This window comes from Epinephelus lanceolatus, chromosome 16 (assembly GCF_041903045.1).
Source record: "Epinephelus lanceolatus isolate andai-2023 chromosome 16, ASM4190304v1, whole genome shotgun sequence".
In the NCBI taxonomy this organism is placed as follows: domain Eukaryota; kingdom Metazoa; phylum Chordata; class Actinopteri; order Perciformes; family Serranidae; genus Epinephelus; species Epinephelus lanceolatus.
In genome coordinates this window covers 12,597,606-12,617,729 of record NC_135749.1, presented here as the reverse complement: position 1 = coordinate 12,617,729, position 20,124 = coordinate 12,597,606, and the positions used below count along the sequence as shown (strand labels likewise).

Sequence of the window (20,124 nt, the reverse complement as noted above, 5' to 3'; positions counted from 1 at the left end):
TGTAACTACAACTTGCCATATACACGGAGGCACACAATTTATTGTTTCTTATATGTGAAATTAAAGTAAATAAAAGCTTCGTTTCCACTGAGGGAAATGGATTCAGCTTATAAACTAGACAGGAGGTCTTCATTGCCACGACGGAGGTGCACCTCAGGTTACGGCGTAGGGTATGACAGGCTCTACGACAGCGCAGAGCCTTCGTGGATTCGACGCAGAAGTATAAATCCTGCATTAGTCTTCACTAAAGCTTTCAGCAATGTGGTTTTATTTACATCCTCCTTATCATAAGCCTTTTAATGAGCCTTTGGTGAGCATTTATACCAGTGTACACAAGTGTTGAACTTGGAGGGTGTAAACATGTGGGACACACTGCAAATTGTCATTTGTTTTAATTTTGGGAGAAAAAAGCGGAGTAAAAAGAGCCCACTTAACATGCTGCCACCATGTAAGCCAACTTCCCCTTCATCCATTTGGTTCTCCACCTCTCCAACAATCATTTATTCACTCATGTGAAATTAATGGCAGTCATTATCAATATCTCCCTGTTCATGCAACACCAATCAATATTTAAATTCAGGTTTGGAGCACAGTGAATGATTGTTACATGCCAGCAAATTGTTTTAAAGGCTATGAGACCATCTAATAATTAGCTTAAATGTTTTTCCATTGAGTGTATTGAAAAATGCCTTAGCTCCAGGTGTAAATATATTAGTTCAGCGTAGCGCCTTGTAAATGAGGTGTAATTTTCTTCAAGCAATATGAGATGACATGCCAATGAATTTTTACCTCACTATGACACTACTAATAGCATTGTAATTTCTTCTGTGTGTTATTGTTATGGATAATGACACAGTATAACACAGAGCTGATATGGCACCAGGCTAACAGTTGCTACTGGCTTTTATAATCGCCCAGAAAATAGCTTCCTGATAGCTTTGGCAGCAGTGGTGGTCATTTCTGTGCTGTTTAATCAGCGCTCATATTCACAGCGTATACTGTCTGTTTCTGTTTTGCTGCTAATCAGTGATTTTATTGACCTCATAAGGGTAAAAATTGCAGTTGTGAAGTCACCAATCAAGAAAAGTGGCTTTCCATGACACCATAAAAACATACTTTCCCTCTTTGAACTCCACCACGTTTTTAGAAGGCCACTTTCTTGAGGGCTCTTGCTTTGCATTCTTCAGCTCTTCAGTCTTGTGATAACATTGTTTTTATTCCCTCTTTCTATTACTTCTTCTTGCATACCTTTGCTTCTGCCCTCCTCACTTAACATTTAATCTTTCAATTCAGGCCAAGCAATCTAAGGGAAAAAAGAACCTTGGTCACACAAAGCAAGGCATCGACAATTTTTTCACTTTCCAAGAGTAATTTCATGATGAAGTGTGGTAATTTGCTCCTCTTAGGTTGAGCTACCTTTAACTGCCTCTTCTCCCTCCGTTAGCATTTTACCTACATTACTGTGAAGAACATGCTACTATTACAACACTAATATCAGTTAAACTTACTATCATCCATAACTTTATTATATTTCCACAGGGCTGTTGAAATAAAACTGTGGATGGATTCTTTTTCAACTGATCTTTTTTTAGGTTTGTAATGTGGTACGGCCAGCTTGTTCTTGAGTTCAGTACTCCGGTCTGCTAACATTAGTCCCTGAGTAATGACACATGATGTGATGACAAATGTTTCACTTTCATAAGCTCCTTTTTGACTAAAGGAACTTTGCCCAGGGAGTCGGGATCTTTTGGTTTTGATGAACCCTTTTTCTTTTTGACAGCAGGGACCAGGGTCTAAATTAGGTTTCGGTAAATTACTTTACCCCCAAAAAAGTCCTTGATGGAGGGGTAGTACTTTCTGAAAGCACAGGAACTCTCACGGTGGGGTTTGCAGGGATGACTGTCGCTGATTGGTCAAGCACACAGAGCTGCTGCTTCAATTTGTGCACCGCTTCATTCATAAAACAAAGATGTACTCTAGTATCCATTTTACATTCCCTCCAGGATGTTGCCATGTTACGATCACAAATTCAGCCAATCCCCATGAATTCTGCGCGACCTTGCAATTTTGTCCAATCACCACAACTTTACTGCAAACTTCACTATTTGAAACAGGTAAAATCTCATTTCACTGCAGAGTTGTGCAGCGAATTGATTCTCTCTCTGTCCGTTTATTATGAGACCACTGCTGCAGGGCCAGAGCTCTGTGCCTGGGACACAGTCACATGCACACAGTGACTGAGCTAACTGTTAGCATCACACAGCTAATAACAGGTTTAAGGACAGAGTCAAGCCATTTTGGTGTCAGTGTGAGACTGGCTGCTCGGTGTGGGATGTCATCCGCTGCTGTGAGGCATCTGCCCAAGCAACAAAAAATGACAATTATGAAATCATGCTAATGTGTTAGCTTATGCTAACAGGTAAGAGAAAGCAGAAGGAGAGTGACTTATGAAGGTGATCCTTCAGCACTGTGTGACACGGCATCAACAGCTGATTGCACCTCCCCCAAAATTAATATAGGTTTTTAATCTGTGGGACACTGGATGCTAATAATATTCATTCATTCATTCATTCATTTATCTTCTAACCGCTTCATCCTCTTGAGGGTCGCGGGGGGGCTGGAGCCTATCCCAGCTGGCATCGGGCGAGAGGCAGGGTACACCCTGGACAGGTCACCAGACTATCACAGGGCTGACACATAGAGACAAACAACCTTTCATGCTCACATTCACACCTACGGACAATTTAGAGTTATCAATTAACCTAGTCCCCAATCTGCATGTCTTTGCACGCTGACACGGGGAGAACATGCAAACTCCACACAGAAGGGCTCCCACACCCGGGATTGAACCGGCAACCCTCTTGCTGTGAGGCGACAGTGCTAACCACCACACCACCGTGCCGCCCCGATGCTAATAATAATAAGGTCCAAATCCATAACAGAATAGCAACTATTTGCATTTTGCTTTTTGCAACATCCCAACATGCACCGCAACAATCACAATAACAGCCCTCAAATCCTGGAGCGACTGATTTTAGGATGAGGGGAGAACGACTGCTATTCTGGCTCCCAATAACACAACAAGACGACATTTTGAGACTCCTGTTTACCTACAGCCCTGTGGTGGAGAGTCTTGTCTTGCCTGCAGCTAATGAAACGTGTGACGTTGACCCTAAAGGGGTCTAGAAGATATTGAATACAGAAAATACAAAGAATACACAAAAAAACACTGTAAATATACTTAACTACTGCTACTAAAGTATAAAGTATAAACTAAGGATAACACACTATGGACATTAGATAGGAGCTTAGAATTAAGTTACAGAAAATGTACAAACACCTACCGTTTTTGAAGATAAACTATAAAATAACTTTACACCATCTGTATGCTGCACTCTGCCCCTGTGGTTCAACTTCTCATCTTTATTTTGTCGGCATAACTTTATTGACAACATACTGTAGTAAATTTTTAAACTTGAAAGGTGAGCATAAGTTAGAGCAGCAGCATGCAGATGTTCCACTGAGAATATATCAAGAGCATATTCCACAAGACAGACCCACAAAGATGAAAACTGTTGGCATTGTATTCTCGTCTATTACAGCTGCTAATGTTGCTGAATCTGTCTGTGTTATAATACTGATGAGTAGTTTTCTGCATTCAAACTACTCCGACATCCCAACCTGCCATTACACATCTTTGAAGCTGTTTAAGTGTGCGGTAGATTTTTTTTCCCCCTTTTGAAACCCGTGTATGTCATCTGTTGACCCCCTCCTCTACCTGATTTAATAATGCATAATTAATTCCCTTCTCAATTTCATCACACACTTATGATTTACACCTTGTTTTTCCATCAGCACACATGTCACATGTCAAGCTGACGTGACGGTATGAATATGTATGAGTGCACGGGTGTGTTTGTGTGCAGCGTATGCCATAGCCGGGAGACAAAATGGCCTTTGCTGTGATTGAGAGGCTTAGTACTGCTGTCTCTTTTCACAGCATGGGATCCTCTCAGCTTGTCTGCCATTTGTGAATAACTGATAAGGCAAAGTTAAAAGCACTGACTTGATGGTGTGTCGGGGTGCGCTTCATAAAAGGACAAACAGAATACTGACTTCTAAAATGTCAACCGGGCTAAATTAGTTGAACAACATTGGTTCTTCATACAGGTATTTCAGCCAAAAGATCTTATCGAGATGAAAGACAGAGCAGACATAGATGTGTGTAGATGCGGGTAAATAAATGAAGTTTGACGTTGAGAGAGGCTGAGATTTCTTAAGGGGGTGAAGCCAAAGATGAGAAGGGGCAGAGTTGAGGATTTCATGCTGGGAGCCAGAGAGAGGAACGCTTCATGACTTGTTAATCAGACGTACAAAGAAACTCAAAACACTTGGCATCAGGATGCAGCCTTGAACTTTTGATAATGTCGAGTTAGCGTTCAAAGGGTGTGGCCTGTGCGCCAACGTGTGGAATACACATGGATCAGTTGGTGTGCTTTGTTTGGTGTGTGTGTCTGTGAACTTCTACAAGGACCACATGCTGATCTCCGCTGAGGGCCACAAATGAAAGGAATACTCCACATCAGTAAATAAGACAATACCATTCTCTACCACAGTGCACTTAGATGTCTGCACTAAGAATTAAAGATGAGGGTAGAGGCGAGGAAGGGGAAGAAGAAGGAGATAAGATGAGAGTTGTCATGATTCACTGCAACCCTGCATTTCCCAAAACAGAAGCACCTTACCTAGGGACATTGTTAAGTCTGTTGCCTGCAAGTTATCCTACTCTATTATTACACCAGAAGAAGAAAGTTTACTGGAAGTTACTTGTGCTTCAGTGCATCTATAGCTATTTATGGAAAACATCGTACCCTAACCCGTAACGTCCATTCTTAAATAACGATCACCCTTGGTAAAGGAGCACCTTACACATTTTCATTTAGTATATATGTAAATGCAAATATGAATGAAATACATAATACTTGCCGATGCTCCCTTTGCCTCTTTGCCGCTGGCATTCCATAAAACCAAAATGACCTGTGGGTCTGCAGTAGTCTGCATGATAGCAAAGCACACGTCTGAAAAATGAACTGCTAACTGGCTGTTCAGACCAAAAAAACCACCACCTATAAAACGATATAAAGAAGTTGGTTGGAGCATATTGTGTCAGGTATGAGACACTGAAATACGATCTACAAGGATGCCAGTAGTGGCATCCTTGTAGATCGTATTTCGTCCTTGAGCAGGACATTGAACCCCACATGTCCTGCAGTGCCAGAGCTGCCCGGTTAACGCTTTAGCTTAAAATACATAAAATCAGACCTACATCATATTGGAAATGTTGATATGATAAGTATTAAATGTACACATGTAACATTCATGTTGTACAGAAATGCACAATGCCAACTTTTATTTCATGATACTGGGCTGGACTGTGCCAGCAAAGTTTTCTCACTGAAAAGTGGAGGCTGTTAAGGCTGATCCGGACAAGGTGCTGGAAACATTCCTCAAAGATTTTGGTCCATACTGACATGATAGCATCACAGAGTTGCTGCAGATTTGTCGGCTGCTCATCCATGATGTGAATCTCCCGTTCCACCACATCCCAAAGGTGCTCTATTGGACTGAGATCTGGTGACTGTGGAGGCCATTGGAGTACAGTGAACTCATTGCCATGTTCAAGAAACCAGTTTGAGATGATTTGAGCTTTGTGACATGGTGCGTTATCCTGCTGGAAGTAGCCATCAGAAGATGGGTACACTGTGGTCATAAAGGGATGGACACGGTCAGCAACAATACTCAGGTAGGCTGTGGTGTTTAAACCATGCTCAGTTGGTACTAAGGGGCCCAAAGTGTGCCAAGAAAATATCCCCCACACCATTACACCACCACCACCACCAGCCTGAACCGTTGATACAAGGCAGGATGGATCCATGACACCAAATTTTGACCCTACCATCTGAATGTGGCAGCAGAAATTCAGACTCATCAGACCAGGCAAAGTTTCTCCAATCTTCTGTTGTCCAGTTTTGGTGAGCCTGTGTGAACTGTAGCCTCAGTTTCTTGTTGTTAGCTGACAGGAGTGGCACCTGGTGTGGTCTTCTGCTGCTGTAGCCCATCTGCTTCAAGGTTGGACGTGTTGTTGTTTCAGAGATGGTCTTCTGCACACCTTGGTTGTAACCAGTGGTTATTTGAGTTACTGTTGCCTTTCTATCATCTTGAACCAGTCTGGCCATTCTCCTCTGACCTCTGGCATCAACAAGGCATTTTCACCCAGAGAACTGCTGCTCACTGGATATCTTCTATTTTTGGGACCATCCTCTGTAAACCTTAGAGATGGTTGAGTGTGAAAATCCCAGTAGATCAGCAGTTTCTTAAATACTCAGACCAGCCCGTCTGGCACCAACAACCATTCCACATTCAAAGTCACTTAAATCACCTGTCTTCCCCATCCTGATGCTCGGTTTGAACTTCAGCAGCTTGTCTTAACCATGTCTACATGCCTAAATGCATTGAGTTGCTGCCACGTGATTGGCTGATTAGCTATTTGCATTAAAGAACAGTTGAACAGATGTACCTAATAAAGTGGTCGGTGAGTGTATATAGAATTGGTAAGCAAAATGTCTGCTGTATATTTGAAAATGTGATTGGCAGTTTTTCATGTAAACTCATTACCCAAGCTCCAAAGACAACCTCAGGACCAATATATTCATCAGGTCTACATGCTGCCTCTAGGAACAAGTCTAATGATTATTAGTAATTATGACATTTTCCTTCAACAGCTAATGGTTGTGTTCATTGACATTCTTTCATTACTAAGTTTGTATTTTCTTATTTGGAGACCCTTTTGTAAAAATGTTTTTCAGCCTTATTGACTGGAGCGACAGAGGAAATCATTTTTGGTTTATCATGAGACAGGAATCATCCATACAAGACAAATTATTATTGTAATGAGAAAAGATTGATCCCCAGAGGGCAAATGCGGTTGTGGCAGAGGCACAGGAACAGATATTAATTCAAATGAATTATAGTAAAAATTATTATTATTGATAATAATAAGAGGTGTATAATCTTAAATAAGAATCTAAGTAAAAGTAGAAACTATACAAGAGCAGTTAATGACAAAACTAAATGGCAGATGTCACAATCATGGGATTAGTAGCAGCAGTCTGGTGGTTAACGTTGACTCCAGTTTCGACTGCATACATTGAATATCAACAGTATGAGTTTAGCACTGGATTCATTTTCTCCCAAGGATGAGATCCTGCAACATAGTGTGGGTATTTTATAATTAAATCATTTCGAGTGTATTTCTTTGTCGTTTCACAGCACTTAACTGTGGCATTTCAGTGCAGGTCGAACTGAAGCTGTTAAATCTTTTCAGCATGTGTACCAAGACTGTGAGGCTTCCAGAGACAGGCAGATGGATAATAATATAATTGGTGAGAGTTCCCATTTGCTTTTACCATCAGGGAAAAGGTACAGGTCTCCACTGTGCAGGAGAAATAAATACAAACATGCTTTTTTCCCAGAGTCTACTGGAATGCTGAATAAATGTAGAGCAGAGAAAGGTCATAATTTTTAAGTTTTATTGCAAGAGGACATCGCAGTTTGTTTCCCAACAAAGTTTTGCAAAGTTTCTTTGCATGTATTTCTATAGGAGACAATGAAAGGTTATTCCATCATAATGTATCAGGGTGAGATATCAACCATGGCCTGATTGCCCCTGGCCAAAAAAGCCCCACTTCCACTGAGCAGTACGGTACGGTTCAGTTCGGTACGCTTTTTTTCAGTTCACACTGTGAAAAGTTGTGGATGGTACCAATGGAACCATTCTGTACCGTCCCCATTTATGGTCCCCCCTCTGTTGGTGTACCTAGCACACAGATCTGGTACTAGAAGGTGGAGCTGTGAACACTGCAGTCCGTTGATTGGTCAATAGCAGACGGTCAATCTGCTCAGGGCTGAGCTGTGGCTGGTTTTGAGGCTTAATAGAGCTAATTCAGCTAATACAGCTAACAGCTAGTTGAGCTAATATAGCTAATTCAGCTAAGAACTATCAGCTAATAGAGCTAACAGCTAATTCAGCTAATAGAGCTAACAGCTAGTTGAGCTAATATAGCTAATTCAGCTAAGAACTATCAGCTCATAGAGCTAACAGCTAGTTGAGCTAATATAGCTAATAGAGCTAACAGCTAATAGAGCTAACAGCTAACTCAGCTAAAGCAACAGCTACTGGAGCTTAACACAGCAAATTGCCCTTAATGTAGGGAATTGGTTTTTATAAGTTTAAATTTAGCCATCAAAAATATTTTTGATGGCTAAATGTAAACTACATATGTACTTTGGCCACCAAATTTGGGGACTTGGTGGCCCATTTGGCCAGTGCTTAAAAATATAGCTAAGTGTATAGGCTACCCCTGTGCATCATAAATAATAGCTTATTTTGGAACAGTGATCCCCTTAGTGCTGTGCTATTAGTTTAAAACGGTAGTGTCCCGGTGCAATTCTCTCTCACATGAGTTTTACAGTGGAGACAAAAATGAGATGAGTCACACTGTCACTTCACTGCATTAAAGAATGAAGATGGAGCCGAGAGGAGAGGGGGAGGAATGAGAGACAGGGAGTGAGGGATATACATATTTTGCTATCCTTGGTGATAACATTAATGTCAAGGTGGAAGCGGGAAGGAAGACATCAAAGCTAATGAATATTTATGGTTGCCCACAGTAAAGTGCTGTTTTAGAGTGAAGTGGGACAGAATGGCCTCATGAAGACAGCACTTTAGGGCCTACTCTTGCACAGACTGTGGGTCTATGAATATTCATTGTTCATTGTCCCAAAAACAATTTGCTTAACGCTTCTGATTTCTTGTCATCCGTAAAATGTGCGTAAGGTTTTACCTATGCATGGTTTGGCCTATAATGCTATTTATCTTCACTTTTGATAGGTCTGTGACAAGATGAACTCTTTGTACAATTAAATGAGGATATACAAAATGGTATTTTTTTACATGCGCTCTCTGAAAGCTCAGTTCAGTGGAGAAAGCAGCAATGCTATCTGTAATATCCTGTGCTATAGAATGCTGCATTACATTCAAGCTGAATTCCTGGATTTAACAGCTCAGTGACACATTGTTAGCGCGACATGTGTCACTGGCTGCAGCGCAGCCTGTATGGATGTTATATCAGAGCATATTTGTTGGAAAGTATCGGAGCGTGTTCAAAGTGGCATAGTCTATAACCCCATCATATGCCAGACAGCATGATGTCCTTGAGCATATTTCACAACATGCTGCATTAACCTTCCCAACTGTGCATTTGTCAGAGTGTCACAGCCGCCGCAGCCGACGCTGTTTAAAAAACCTTTTATGTCATATTTTCCATGTGGAAAATCTGCAGGTGAGAATCCTGCGGAGGTAAACCTAGTTACATAAAGGGAGATAAGGAAAAGCAGGAGAAATGATCAGAAAGCAGAAAAAGAAAAATACATTTCAGTGTTGGGACATAGGGTGTTGCCATGGTTACTTGTCTCACACTAGTGCCAGCCTATCCTAAAGTAAACACTGCCTGATGAGTACAAGGAAACACAGTGCCTTTGTGTCGTGCGGTCTGGTGTACAGTACTATAAAAGTTTTTCTGAGTGCAGGTTCACTTATCTGATGTGTGCATGTGTCTTTTTTTACTACCTACTGGGTTTGCTTAAGTGGTGCTGTCACCCACTTAAAAAAAATAAATGAGAAGGAAAAACTCACTTTTAATATGTTCTTTGTGAATTCTACATATTGCCCTTTGAGCAACTTTTTTTCCCACTCTTATTCCAACCAAATTAGCACCACTGTGTTTCGGTAAAATATTCAGCTCTTAAAAAACCTTCCCCACTCTTTCTTCTGCACATCAGAGTGAACTAGTGGTTGCACAGACCTTCACATGACCTCAGGGGAAGACATTTATTGTCTGCGAAAACCAATCTGTGTCCATCAAAAAAATAGTGCGTAGGTGAATTGTCCTTGAGCATGGCAGTAAAGCATTTTCTGTATTGTACATCACTCTGAGTTAGCATCAGCTGAATGCTTAAAACTTGAAGGTGATTGTTTATTTTTTACGATGAATGATGCAAATTTGGCTCATATTTTCATAATTCTGGTATAATTGCAATAGTGCCCTCTCCTCCTCCATCTCTCCTGCTTTGTCTCCCTCTCCATCATCCGTCTGCCTTTCATGTGTTTCTAGCTCTCATTAACAGCACACTCCTGTAAGCCCAAGTGCCTCTTACTGTCCAACTGTTGAGTCACCTCTTGACTTGTGAAGTAAGCACAGTTCCTAGTCTCTTACCCGGGCCCTGCGAACTGTGTGTCTGTTGCTGGAGAGCCTGAACAGACTTGAATAAATCCTGTGAAGTACAGGCTAACGCTGTGCTTTATTAACCTGGGCAGTAGAGAAGTGGGGCACCTGCTCCAAAGCAGCGATGTTCAACTTAAGGCCCATGGGCCAAATGTGGCCCACCATGGGGCGCAGGGTAGCCTGCCAACCATTTTCTAATTTACAATGAAAATGAATAGATTCACAGTGGATTTTTTTTGTACTTTGAATGTAAATAAGGTGCCAGAGTGCATAAAAAACATCATTTTAGAGCTTGTTTCTAAATCTGAAAGTGCCAAGGGAGGTTCGAGCTAGGCCTCAAACCCTAGAAACACCCTTGCGTTCACCTGACCTGTGTGGAGCTGCTGCGACTGGCTGTTAAATATCTGATTTATCTGTCATTAAAGCCTGGTGTCAAGCCCTGTGCCCAATTAATTTAGTTAATACATTAATAATTCAGTTAATTTGAAAATAAATAATGACAAAGAAGGGTGAGTTATCAGCCGTTTAATCTGTATTCTTTTTATTTGATAGATATTATCAGTGTCAGTTAAATTTATGTTTATTAACTCCCTGGCCTCCTACTGGCAAAAGAAGTTGAGTATCCCTGTTCTTCAGGCACACACCTGCTCTGTACAGGGGTTGCATCACACCCTTATAGCCTTAGCTGGTGCTGCCAGGGAGACCGGAAAAGTAGGCTCTTTCACAAAGACATTTTGACATGTCACTGTAGGAACAACACAGGTGTGAACAATTAAATCAGTGATGGCTGAATTCTGTTTATCTGCTTTGATGTCAGGACACTTGTATCCTGCATGGTTGTTCAGCATTGTTAGTGCTTTAACACCTGTGCTTTTGTCAGGGGTGTTGTGTTAGGGGTGAAAGTGGGACTGATTACTCAGGGCTCCAGTGGGAGGGGGGTCCTCGAACAGCCTGAATTAGTGCCACAACCAAAAAAATATTGCTTAAATCAGTAAAAGGCTTAACTATGTATAAAAAACAACAAAAATCCTAGGGACTGTTCATAATTTATTAGGGGGAGGGGTGGTGCAAAAAGGGGAGGGCATATGAAATAATTTTCTAAGCACTGGGGAGGGACTTATGATTTTTTATTTTGGCTTAGGGGAGGGGCATACAAATTTAAATTGCTGTATTTTGTACTTATTTTACCACCGATTTTTACAAAAAAACATGCGTTCAAAGTCTGCGTTGTCTTAAAAAATCACCAAAATTTCACCATTTATCATGGCTAGAAACTGTAAAAACAAAAATTACCATTGGATTTTCAAATTTCCTGTTCTTGAACACATCATGTGCAATGAAAACCAAAAACAAATCGGAACCAAATCTGAGCTTTAAATAGTGCTACCTCAACCTCATCAAAATCACTTATTATTTTCTACATCTCATTTAAAACTTGCCCAAAAATAAATCATTTGTAGGCTACGAACAAACGAGCATGCACGACAAACGTGAGTAAGAAACTGAGGCTTTTTTTTCAAAGTCCAGGATTTCACCTTTAACTTTCACACATCAGAGGGTACATTTTAAAAATCTTATAACCAATTTATGACGGAGGAAGGGTCATGCATTTTCTGCCAGTCACTCAGGGAGGCTCAAGGAAAAGAAGTCACAACCCCACCACTCCCCTCCTCTGATAAGTTGACAACAGTCCCTTAAAGACGCAAACTAGTTTAGTCGCCCCCTGCCCTTTGATTTGTCTCTAAATGCACCTAAAGCTAAGTGAGTGACTGCCTATGCTGCTGGGGCACCACCGTACACTGTCATGTCTTACCCCAAAGAAAAGACAGAACGAAAGGAAAGGGAAAGTAAGCAAGCGAGAGACGTCCATTAAAAGAGGACAGGGGGCCCACAGAGCCTGCTGATGCATAGAGCCCAGAGTTTGGTGCTACACCCCTGGCTTTCCCTTCTGTGACAATACAAAATGGCCACCGTAAGAAAGGCTAATTGGTGTGCTGTGGCTACATGCAGGTGAGTTCAGCAATATGATGAGGAAAAGTGGATCGTATGTTGTATTTGCTCCCAAATTTTAGTCAGTTTAACTGAAAACTTCACTTTACTCCAAAGCAGTATGTCAGTGTGAGAACAGTATGTTCCCGTAACGAAAGCTTTGCTTCTTTTTTAGCATGTTAGCTAACTAGCTAGTATGCTAATTAAGCAGGGTAAGTAATGGATACCAGTTACTGCTTATGCGGTTATACTGCTTTTTTTGTTTTTTACACTCAGTAAGTTGTATTGCAACTCATATTTTAGGCTACATTCAAAATGGGAAGAATAAGAAAGTGCTACGTTAACTTATCAGTGAAACATTAGCCTGTTCCACCATCGTTAGCTTGTTACTGTAGAAGTTAAAAAGCTTAACGTAGACTCACTGTATTCCGGACATCACGGTATTCCGGACACTTGACCTTTACCCGCAAATAAATTAATAAATACTTCCTGGGGGCTGTCGTTGGGGAGAAATCAACGCGAGTTTCCAACGTGCACGTATGACGCTCAAAAATGGCCGGAGGGGAGAGTCTTCGGACAGGACGCTACGGGGGTGGGGGTGGGGGGGTGGGGGGGGGGGGGGGCGCTTATGTCCGCAAAGTACCTATTTTAAAACATGATAACCCATCAGCAAAATGAAATAAACATCTTTAAGGTGTCATAGAATATTTAGGACTTAGTTTTACCAATATTTTGACCTTTTGAAGGGATACACACATTTACAGAGGCCCTTTGTCTGACATGAATATGAGCGCCAACGGCGCATCACTGCAGCAAGACCGAGCAAGACACACACATCATCTCACTCTTAAAATGGCTGTTTTAAAGTTATTTACACATATTTGTAACTTAACTTTATTAACTTTTCAAGCCATAACATTAAATTTAACTTATATTAACATTACTGTGTTATTAACACCACTTTCCGGACCTGTCCGGAATACCATGAGTGGAAATTGCCAGCTGTCCGGATTACTGTGAGCAATCACCGTCATCCAGACACCGTGACTACTGACTGTTTTTTTCAACATTTCTCCCAAATGATTGGCCCAAAATGTGTCAATCAAACTTTGGCACGCATGTAAGACCTGCCCCCAGAGATAGACACACCAATCAAGCGTATCTATCTACGCATTGATATCTTATGGGACTTTTACTGTGCCAAATGTCCGGAACACCGTGAGTCTACGTTATTAACTGTATTGTATTTCATGAAAAACAAAAAAACTAAATGTATTAGCGTTACTGTTGTGACATATGTAACATAGGATGTCACAAACTGCTAATACTTTATGAACAGCACTTAACAGGCCGTGTGCATTTTTAATCTGTATAACGTAACATGAATTCGGCCTCCCTACATGATGGTAGCATGTTAGCATGATGTTAGCTGTATTGTACTGTAATATACTGTGTTTTTGAGTGAACACATTGGTCGTGTAATGATTCTGAGTGCACCATGCCTTCTCTTTACAGCTTAGAAAAGCTAAGAAAATGGTGCTCACTCAGAAAAATTGCTGGCAACAAACAGGCTACAGTGATAATCACAATATACGCAATGCACACGCTGTGGAGCACAATATTGAGCCAGTTCTACCTATGGAGAGGCAACTCTGTGGCACCTTGTAATGGAAAAGCAATCAATGGAAGACTATTAGCTGCTGACATTTACTGCCTTTGAGTCTTTTTTCTCCCCATCATGTCATATTATGACTTCAGTAGCCCTCCATACTATGATTACTCAACTATAGTGTATTTTTCATGTTATGTGAGTCGTAGTTGTGTATAGTTTTGCAACATGTTTCTTATATTACAGTTTAAAGTTCTCTCTGTGTCAACATGATGTGTTGCAAAGAGCCATTTGTTGAATTTCAGAGCATAGTGATATTTTAGTAAAAAAACTTGTCTGGGTATCATGCTTTAAGGTTACTGGTAGAGTGGAGCAAACATTTCCCATCTCCCACATACCCTCCTCAAACTGCATTTATGCAGGAGCACTTGAAACTCTCAGGTGATGGAGCAGACACATGGGGCATGCAAAAATGTAGTGGCTTTTGAAGTAGTTTCAAGCAAACTGCTAAGACACTGTACGCTGTATATATTTTTTATTTTTTATTTTTTGTCAAGAGTATGTGTGTATTGTATAAGTCAAAATCAGGCTATTGGCGGACCCTTACTGTGTCTGTGATGGTAATAGTTTGCCAGAGCCTTGGGGGAGCTGCTCAGCAGGCAATAGTGTGTGTGTGTGCATTCGTGCATTTGCCTGTGTGTTTGTGTGCGCGTATCAGCAGGAAAGGGTAGAGCAGGCCCCACAGTGCATGTCTCAGAAGCCAAGTCATCAACCCTTTTAATCCAGCCCAGCAGGGATGTGTTTCTGTTTTTGGCAGTGCATGTGTATGTGTGTGTTTGAAGAAGAACTCCATGAGAACTGCTGCCATAAAGTTATGTTATTCTTAGGCAAAGAAGAAATCTGTCCATAAATATCTTCTAACCCGACATGCTTCTTTGGTCTAGATTTGAACAGGAATATTGATGAGTTTTGTCCTTGTCATGTTGATTTTTTCAGGTTGTGTTTGAAGATATTTCCTGATGTGTCTAATGGACAGTCCCCTCTCTCTCCATCCTCCTCTCTTCTCTCTTCCCCTGCAGGACGAATGTCATAGGATGAACACTGCTGGTGGGGTGTGTCTGTCTGTGCTGTCCTCTCTCCTGGCTGTGGCTGGGGCCCTGGCTGCCTTGTCTGCCCTCGCTCTAGCTCCTCTCTCTGCCCTGGCTGAGGCTGCCTATGGGGCTGCCGACGGCGTCCCCAGCACTGGGGCAGAGCGGGCCCCCTCGCCTGTCTCCTCACCATGCTCCAGCCTTGTAGCTGGGGTGCTCTATGGCTCTTTCTCCCTAAGGGAGCTCTTTCCCTCCAGGGCGCCGGGCTGTTCCTGGTCCCTGGAAAACCCTGATCCCACCAAGTACTCCCTCTACCTCCGCTTCACCCGCCACCCTGTCATCTGCCGGACGCACTCCCCCATGCTTCTCTCCCTTGACCACCACCTGGCCAATCAAAGCTGTCCCCTACACATACAGACAGCTGCTGCCAAGGATCAGGAAGTCATTGATCTCTGTGGCAGCGAACCCAACCCAGAGGGACCGTACTCCTTCCTACAGTTTGATAAGAACTTCGTCCAGCTATGTCTAACGAGACATCCAGCTGCAGATGAGCCTCAGGTATCTAAGGAGTTGCTGGAGCTGAGACTGGTGGAGGTGTTGCTCATTAACAATGAGAACTCGAGTCAGTTTACCTGCGGCGTGCTCTGCCGATGGTTTGAGGAGTGTTTACGTACAGGTCACAACGGAGACCAGGAGGTTTCTGACGGTGATGGTTGTGGGATGACCCAGACGGGATGTATCTGTCCAAACCACAACATCATGGCTCCACCTATTCCGTTGCTCCCAGAGACACCCCACAGTTTTAGCAACGGCTCGCTGGTTCCTGATGACTGCTGCGTCACTGAGCTGCATTCTAATGAAGCAATCGCCATAGCACCCAGAGATGTTCGACAAGGTAGGATCATGTTAAACATTAGCACGTCTCTGCACTGAGCATATTGTTTATGCCCTGTAACACGACATGCTGTGACACAAATTTCCAAAGAACACATAATTTTATGGTGGTGGCCCATATGTTGCTAAAACCATGAAATAATTCAACCACATGTAAACAGTTGTTTATTTGTGTACCAAGCTTGCAGTAACAGACAAGAAAAGTTTGTCTTGTTATCCTGGCTTTTGATACCACTTCAGGGAGGTCACATGCCTCCACTTGACAGAGAATTCATTATTTGAATTTTGTTTGTTGGCCTTTAATTAAAAAACGAAGCAGTTCAAAGGGGGCTCTTTAAACCTCTCATCAAAAGATTTGTAAATGGCTGTCAAAAATTCAGCCTTCTGATCTATATTTTAGAGACACCCCATGTGGTCAAGAGGTGTGGCTCCTAGGACTTCAGTTTCCATGCTGCACACTATTGTGTGTGCGTGCATGTGTGTGTGCAAAACCATCTGTTCGCAATGTTTGGACAAGATCAGATTTGACACCCATGCACACACACATGCACATGGTCATTCATACGTCAATGAATTGAACATGAAGCAGACAATCCCTTCGCACACATAGCACATGGGAATATGTATGCATGTGTGCATCTGCAGAAATTCAGTGTGTGTTTGATTTTGTGTGTTTGTGTCTGCCTGTAAGCAACGTAGATAAGTGTTTTATCTGTACAGAGATGGACGAGTGCTTGCACTAAAGCTTTCTTATCCATTTTAGTTTATCACTGCCACCAGAGTATTTTCTTTAAAGTAATTAAATTAGACTAATGTAGTGGGCATAGATATACAGACTACGTTGTGCTTTGTCTTATGATTTTACAGAATTACATAATAATTTTCCTTTGGGTGGATTATAGGCATGTTTGCAGAGCGAACAGCACTAATTAGAACCCAGTTACTCTTATTGCAAGCCTTTAACAGCACACTAACACACATACTGAGAGCTCGAGGGAGTCTTACCTTGCTGACGGGAAGGTTATCGTTCTCTGGATGCAATCAGCGGGGGGGGGGGGGGGGGGTTATCATCTAATACACTCAGAGCGGGAGAAAGGGAGGGACGGGGAAGAGACAGAGTGTAGGAGGACTGATGCACTGTTGCTTGAGACAAAAGCCAAACGGATAGCGCCGCTTAGTAAATTGATGCCAAGTGTCGGGGTAATACCGAACTTATGCCAGTTGCCTGGAAGCTCTGTTGGCTTTTCTGCATCTCACCTCAAAGACACTGATGTTGCATACATATTGGTTAGCGGCTGGTCTCTCTATGAGGAACCGTTCACCACTCATAGAGACTGCTGTGAACCACAGAGAGCCCTTGATGAGAAGATAGCCTGACGAAGTGTGGGCAAGCCTTTGTGTGCGGAAGACTGTTTTCTTCCAAACAATTCCCCTATGTCCTAATTACCCTAAAATAGCAGAATTACTGTAAACCCAACATCGCGCTGTCAGAGTGAGAGCCAGAAGCTTGCCTCTATCCTGTTTCTCTCTCCATTAAAAGACAAACACTGACACCCTCACCGAGTCAGACTCTTGAAAACGAAGTTTAAAGTCTAACTCTCTCCTCCTTCATCTCTCTGTCTCTCCCTGTCTCCTTCTCTCTCACGATTTGACTCCACAACCCTTCCTACACCTTATCATTTACAAGGCAGTTATGAGAACAGTTTGCCTTTTCACCTTTAAAAATATAAACCCTCTTGCACATGCAAAGTGATTGACTTAGTGGTGCTTTTTGACATTAAATAAAGACGGATACACTGAACCCTATTTTTTAAAAGTGATTTCTCTATTGAAATATCCTTGGGCAAGACGCTGATCCACAAATTGCTCCCAGTGGTCATACCAGCACCTTGCGTGGTAGTATATGTAAATGGATGAGTGAGAGGCAAATAATAAATGCTCTGGAAAAAAGAACCATATTGAGGACAACTTGATGGACAAAACAAAGGAAATCTAAAAACAGGACAGAAGAACCCTCACCATCCCACAACAAGGCAGCAACATTTTATTTATTTTGAATTTAATTGGTTATATTGATTTGGTAAGTAGGTTGGTTGTATGTAGTGACTAAGATGTTCCCATATACTTTGGAGTGTCTGTGGATGATCTTTAACGGAGTACATTTAGGCTGTGACTCACTCACTGATTTAAAGGTGGCACATCACACTTTTTTTTTGAGTGGGACATTTTGCTCGACACGCAGGCTGACCATTTTTACCAGCAGGGCTGATATTGTTTTCACCTTGTGAATCTGTGTGTGCGTCACCATGGCAAAGTGTGGTCCATGATAGTGTCACAACCGTGCAAGATGCAGTCATGAATCTTTACAGGTGTTAAGTTGAGATCACTATGAAGGTTGAGTTTGAAGATGGATGTGGTCTGAGCAAGAGGGGTAGGATGTAAGAAAGGGGCCCACATTTATTTCACAAATTGGCATTGCAGCTGGTGTAATCCCGTTTCAAGTACGGATGCACCAATCCGATATCTGGATCGAATATTGGCCCCGATATCATCAAAATAGATGGATCAGGTATTGGAAAATGCAACCTATACCTGAGGCGATCCTTTCCTTTTAAATCTATTGTGACGCGAGCTACGTCATACGTCATGGAGGGAAGGAGGGAATCTGCTGTGTGGAGGTATTTTACACTATTTCAACTGCTGTTGCACAATTGTTAATTTTTGTTAAAAAAATGAATAGTTCATCATTGTGTTAATCTGTTTCGTGTTGTTTCATTTTATCTTAAGAAAGAACTGTGTAGTCATCAATGCCTGATGCCTCTAGTCTTTTCTGTTCTACATGTAAAGGTATATAGCTTTTTAGGTCAACCATGGTATCAGATCGGTATCAGGTATCGGCTAATGCTCAAAGCCACAGCATCGGGATCGGTATCGACACTGAAAAAGCTGGATCGGTGCATCTCTAGTCTCAAGATGGTCTCTTGTTACATTTCATCTTTCTAATCCTGAATAAGCAGGAATGGACCAAGCCACAGAGATATAAGAGACTGATCTGAATAATTGTCTATTCCTGCACATGTACTGTATGTTGATAGCTGTTGGTACAACAACTCATACTGCACAAAATATATATGAATAGCCGTCTAACATCCCAGTGTTATTGTCTCTGAAATGAAAATATTTTGATGATTGCACTCAAGGTGGTCTCTTTTCTTCTGAAGATTTTAATTATACATAATTAATTGATACAAATAGCAATTAGCAAAATAATTAACCATGATTTTATCTGGAATGTGTGTTGCCTGAAAACTGGATGGACTGAAGAAAAGGAATTTTCAGCACAGATTTTATCTTCCTATTGTGATTCTGGCTGTGATGTACAACAGTCTATTACACTGACTGACCTTCAGTAGGCTTATTGTATTATTTCTGTATCAACAGAACCCTTGGCAGGTCTTGCTGCCTGAAGCTGAGGATGGTTTTTGTTTCGTGACTGTTTCTTTAATATTAAGGGTATGACAGGTGCAGTTATCAAATTATACTTTGCACGACATTGGGTGACCTGAAGTGACATCATTTTTCTGTGCAGGTAATATCTGTCAATAATGAAGGGTATTTAGTGCAGATGTCTGTTTGTCCTTCATCCTCCAGGCTAGAGGAGATAGAAATAATTGTTAAAAAAGTATACATCTCAATGTGGAGTCTGGACTGTGACATTATACTTTCAGTCCATATGTACATTTTTAATTTTAGCCAGAAAGGACCTGGGTCTTTGTCCATTAAATCTATGAATGCATTACCCCATAAGTCATGACACTGAGCAGATTTTAACCACATATCTATGTAAAACACAGTTAAACAAACATTGTCTCATTTCCATATAAATTGGGTATTAAGGGGCAATGCAAGCTGAATTATGTTATATAAAACAAGTTTGCTATTTTTCCTATTTATTTACCAAGTAAAGGTATCTAACCCTTCTTTTATTTAGCATGGAAAGGGATCACATACACGTGTGTGTACATACATCTGTCTTTACTGCTGAAGCTCTAAAGAGGAAGCAAAACTTCTCTGTATTTGACAAGCTGCTGATCTCACTCCATAGAAGTTTATTACACACAATAGAACACATACAAAGATCAACACAAAGGCCAACATGCAGAAAATTCATGCACCAGAGCCTTTCTATAACTACCCTGCT

General features: G+C 41.6%; 1 protein-coding gene across 25 annotated transcripts in view; it reads left to right on the top strand.

Annotated features, from left to right (window-relative positions):
* The window catches only part of adgrb2 (adhesion G protein-coupled receptor B2), a 285,233-nt gene that overhangs the window by 86,135 nt on the left and 178,974 nt on the right, over window positions 1–20,124 (top strand). For all 25 annotated transcript variants that reach the window (XM_078175978.1, XM_078175975.1, XM_078175962.1 and 22 more), the window contains exon 2: window positions 15,021–15,924. In XM_078175978.1, coding sequence (XP_078032104.1) covers window positions 15,036–15,924 — 889 coding nt within the window. In that variant the 5' untranslated portion in view covers window positions 15,021–15,035. The remainder of the gene's footprint in view (window positions 1–15,020; window positions 15,925–20,124) is intronic.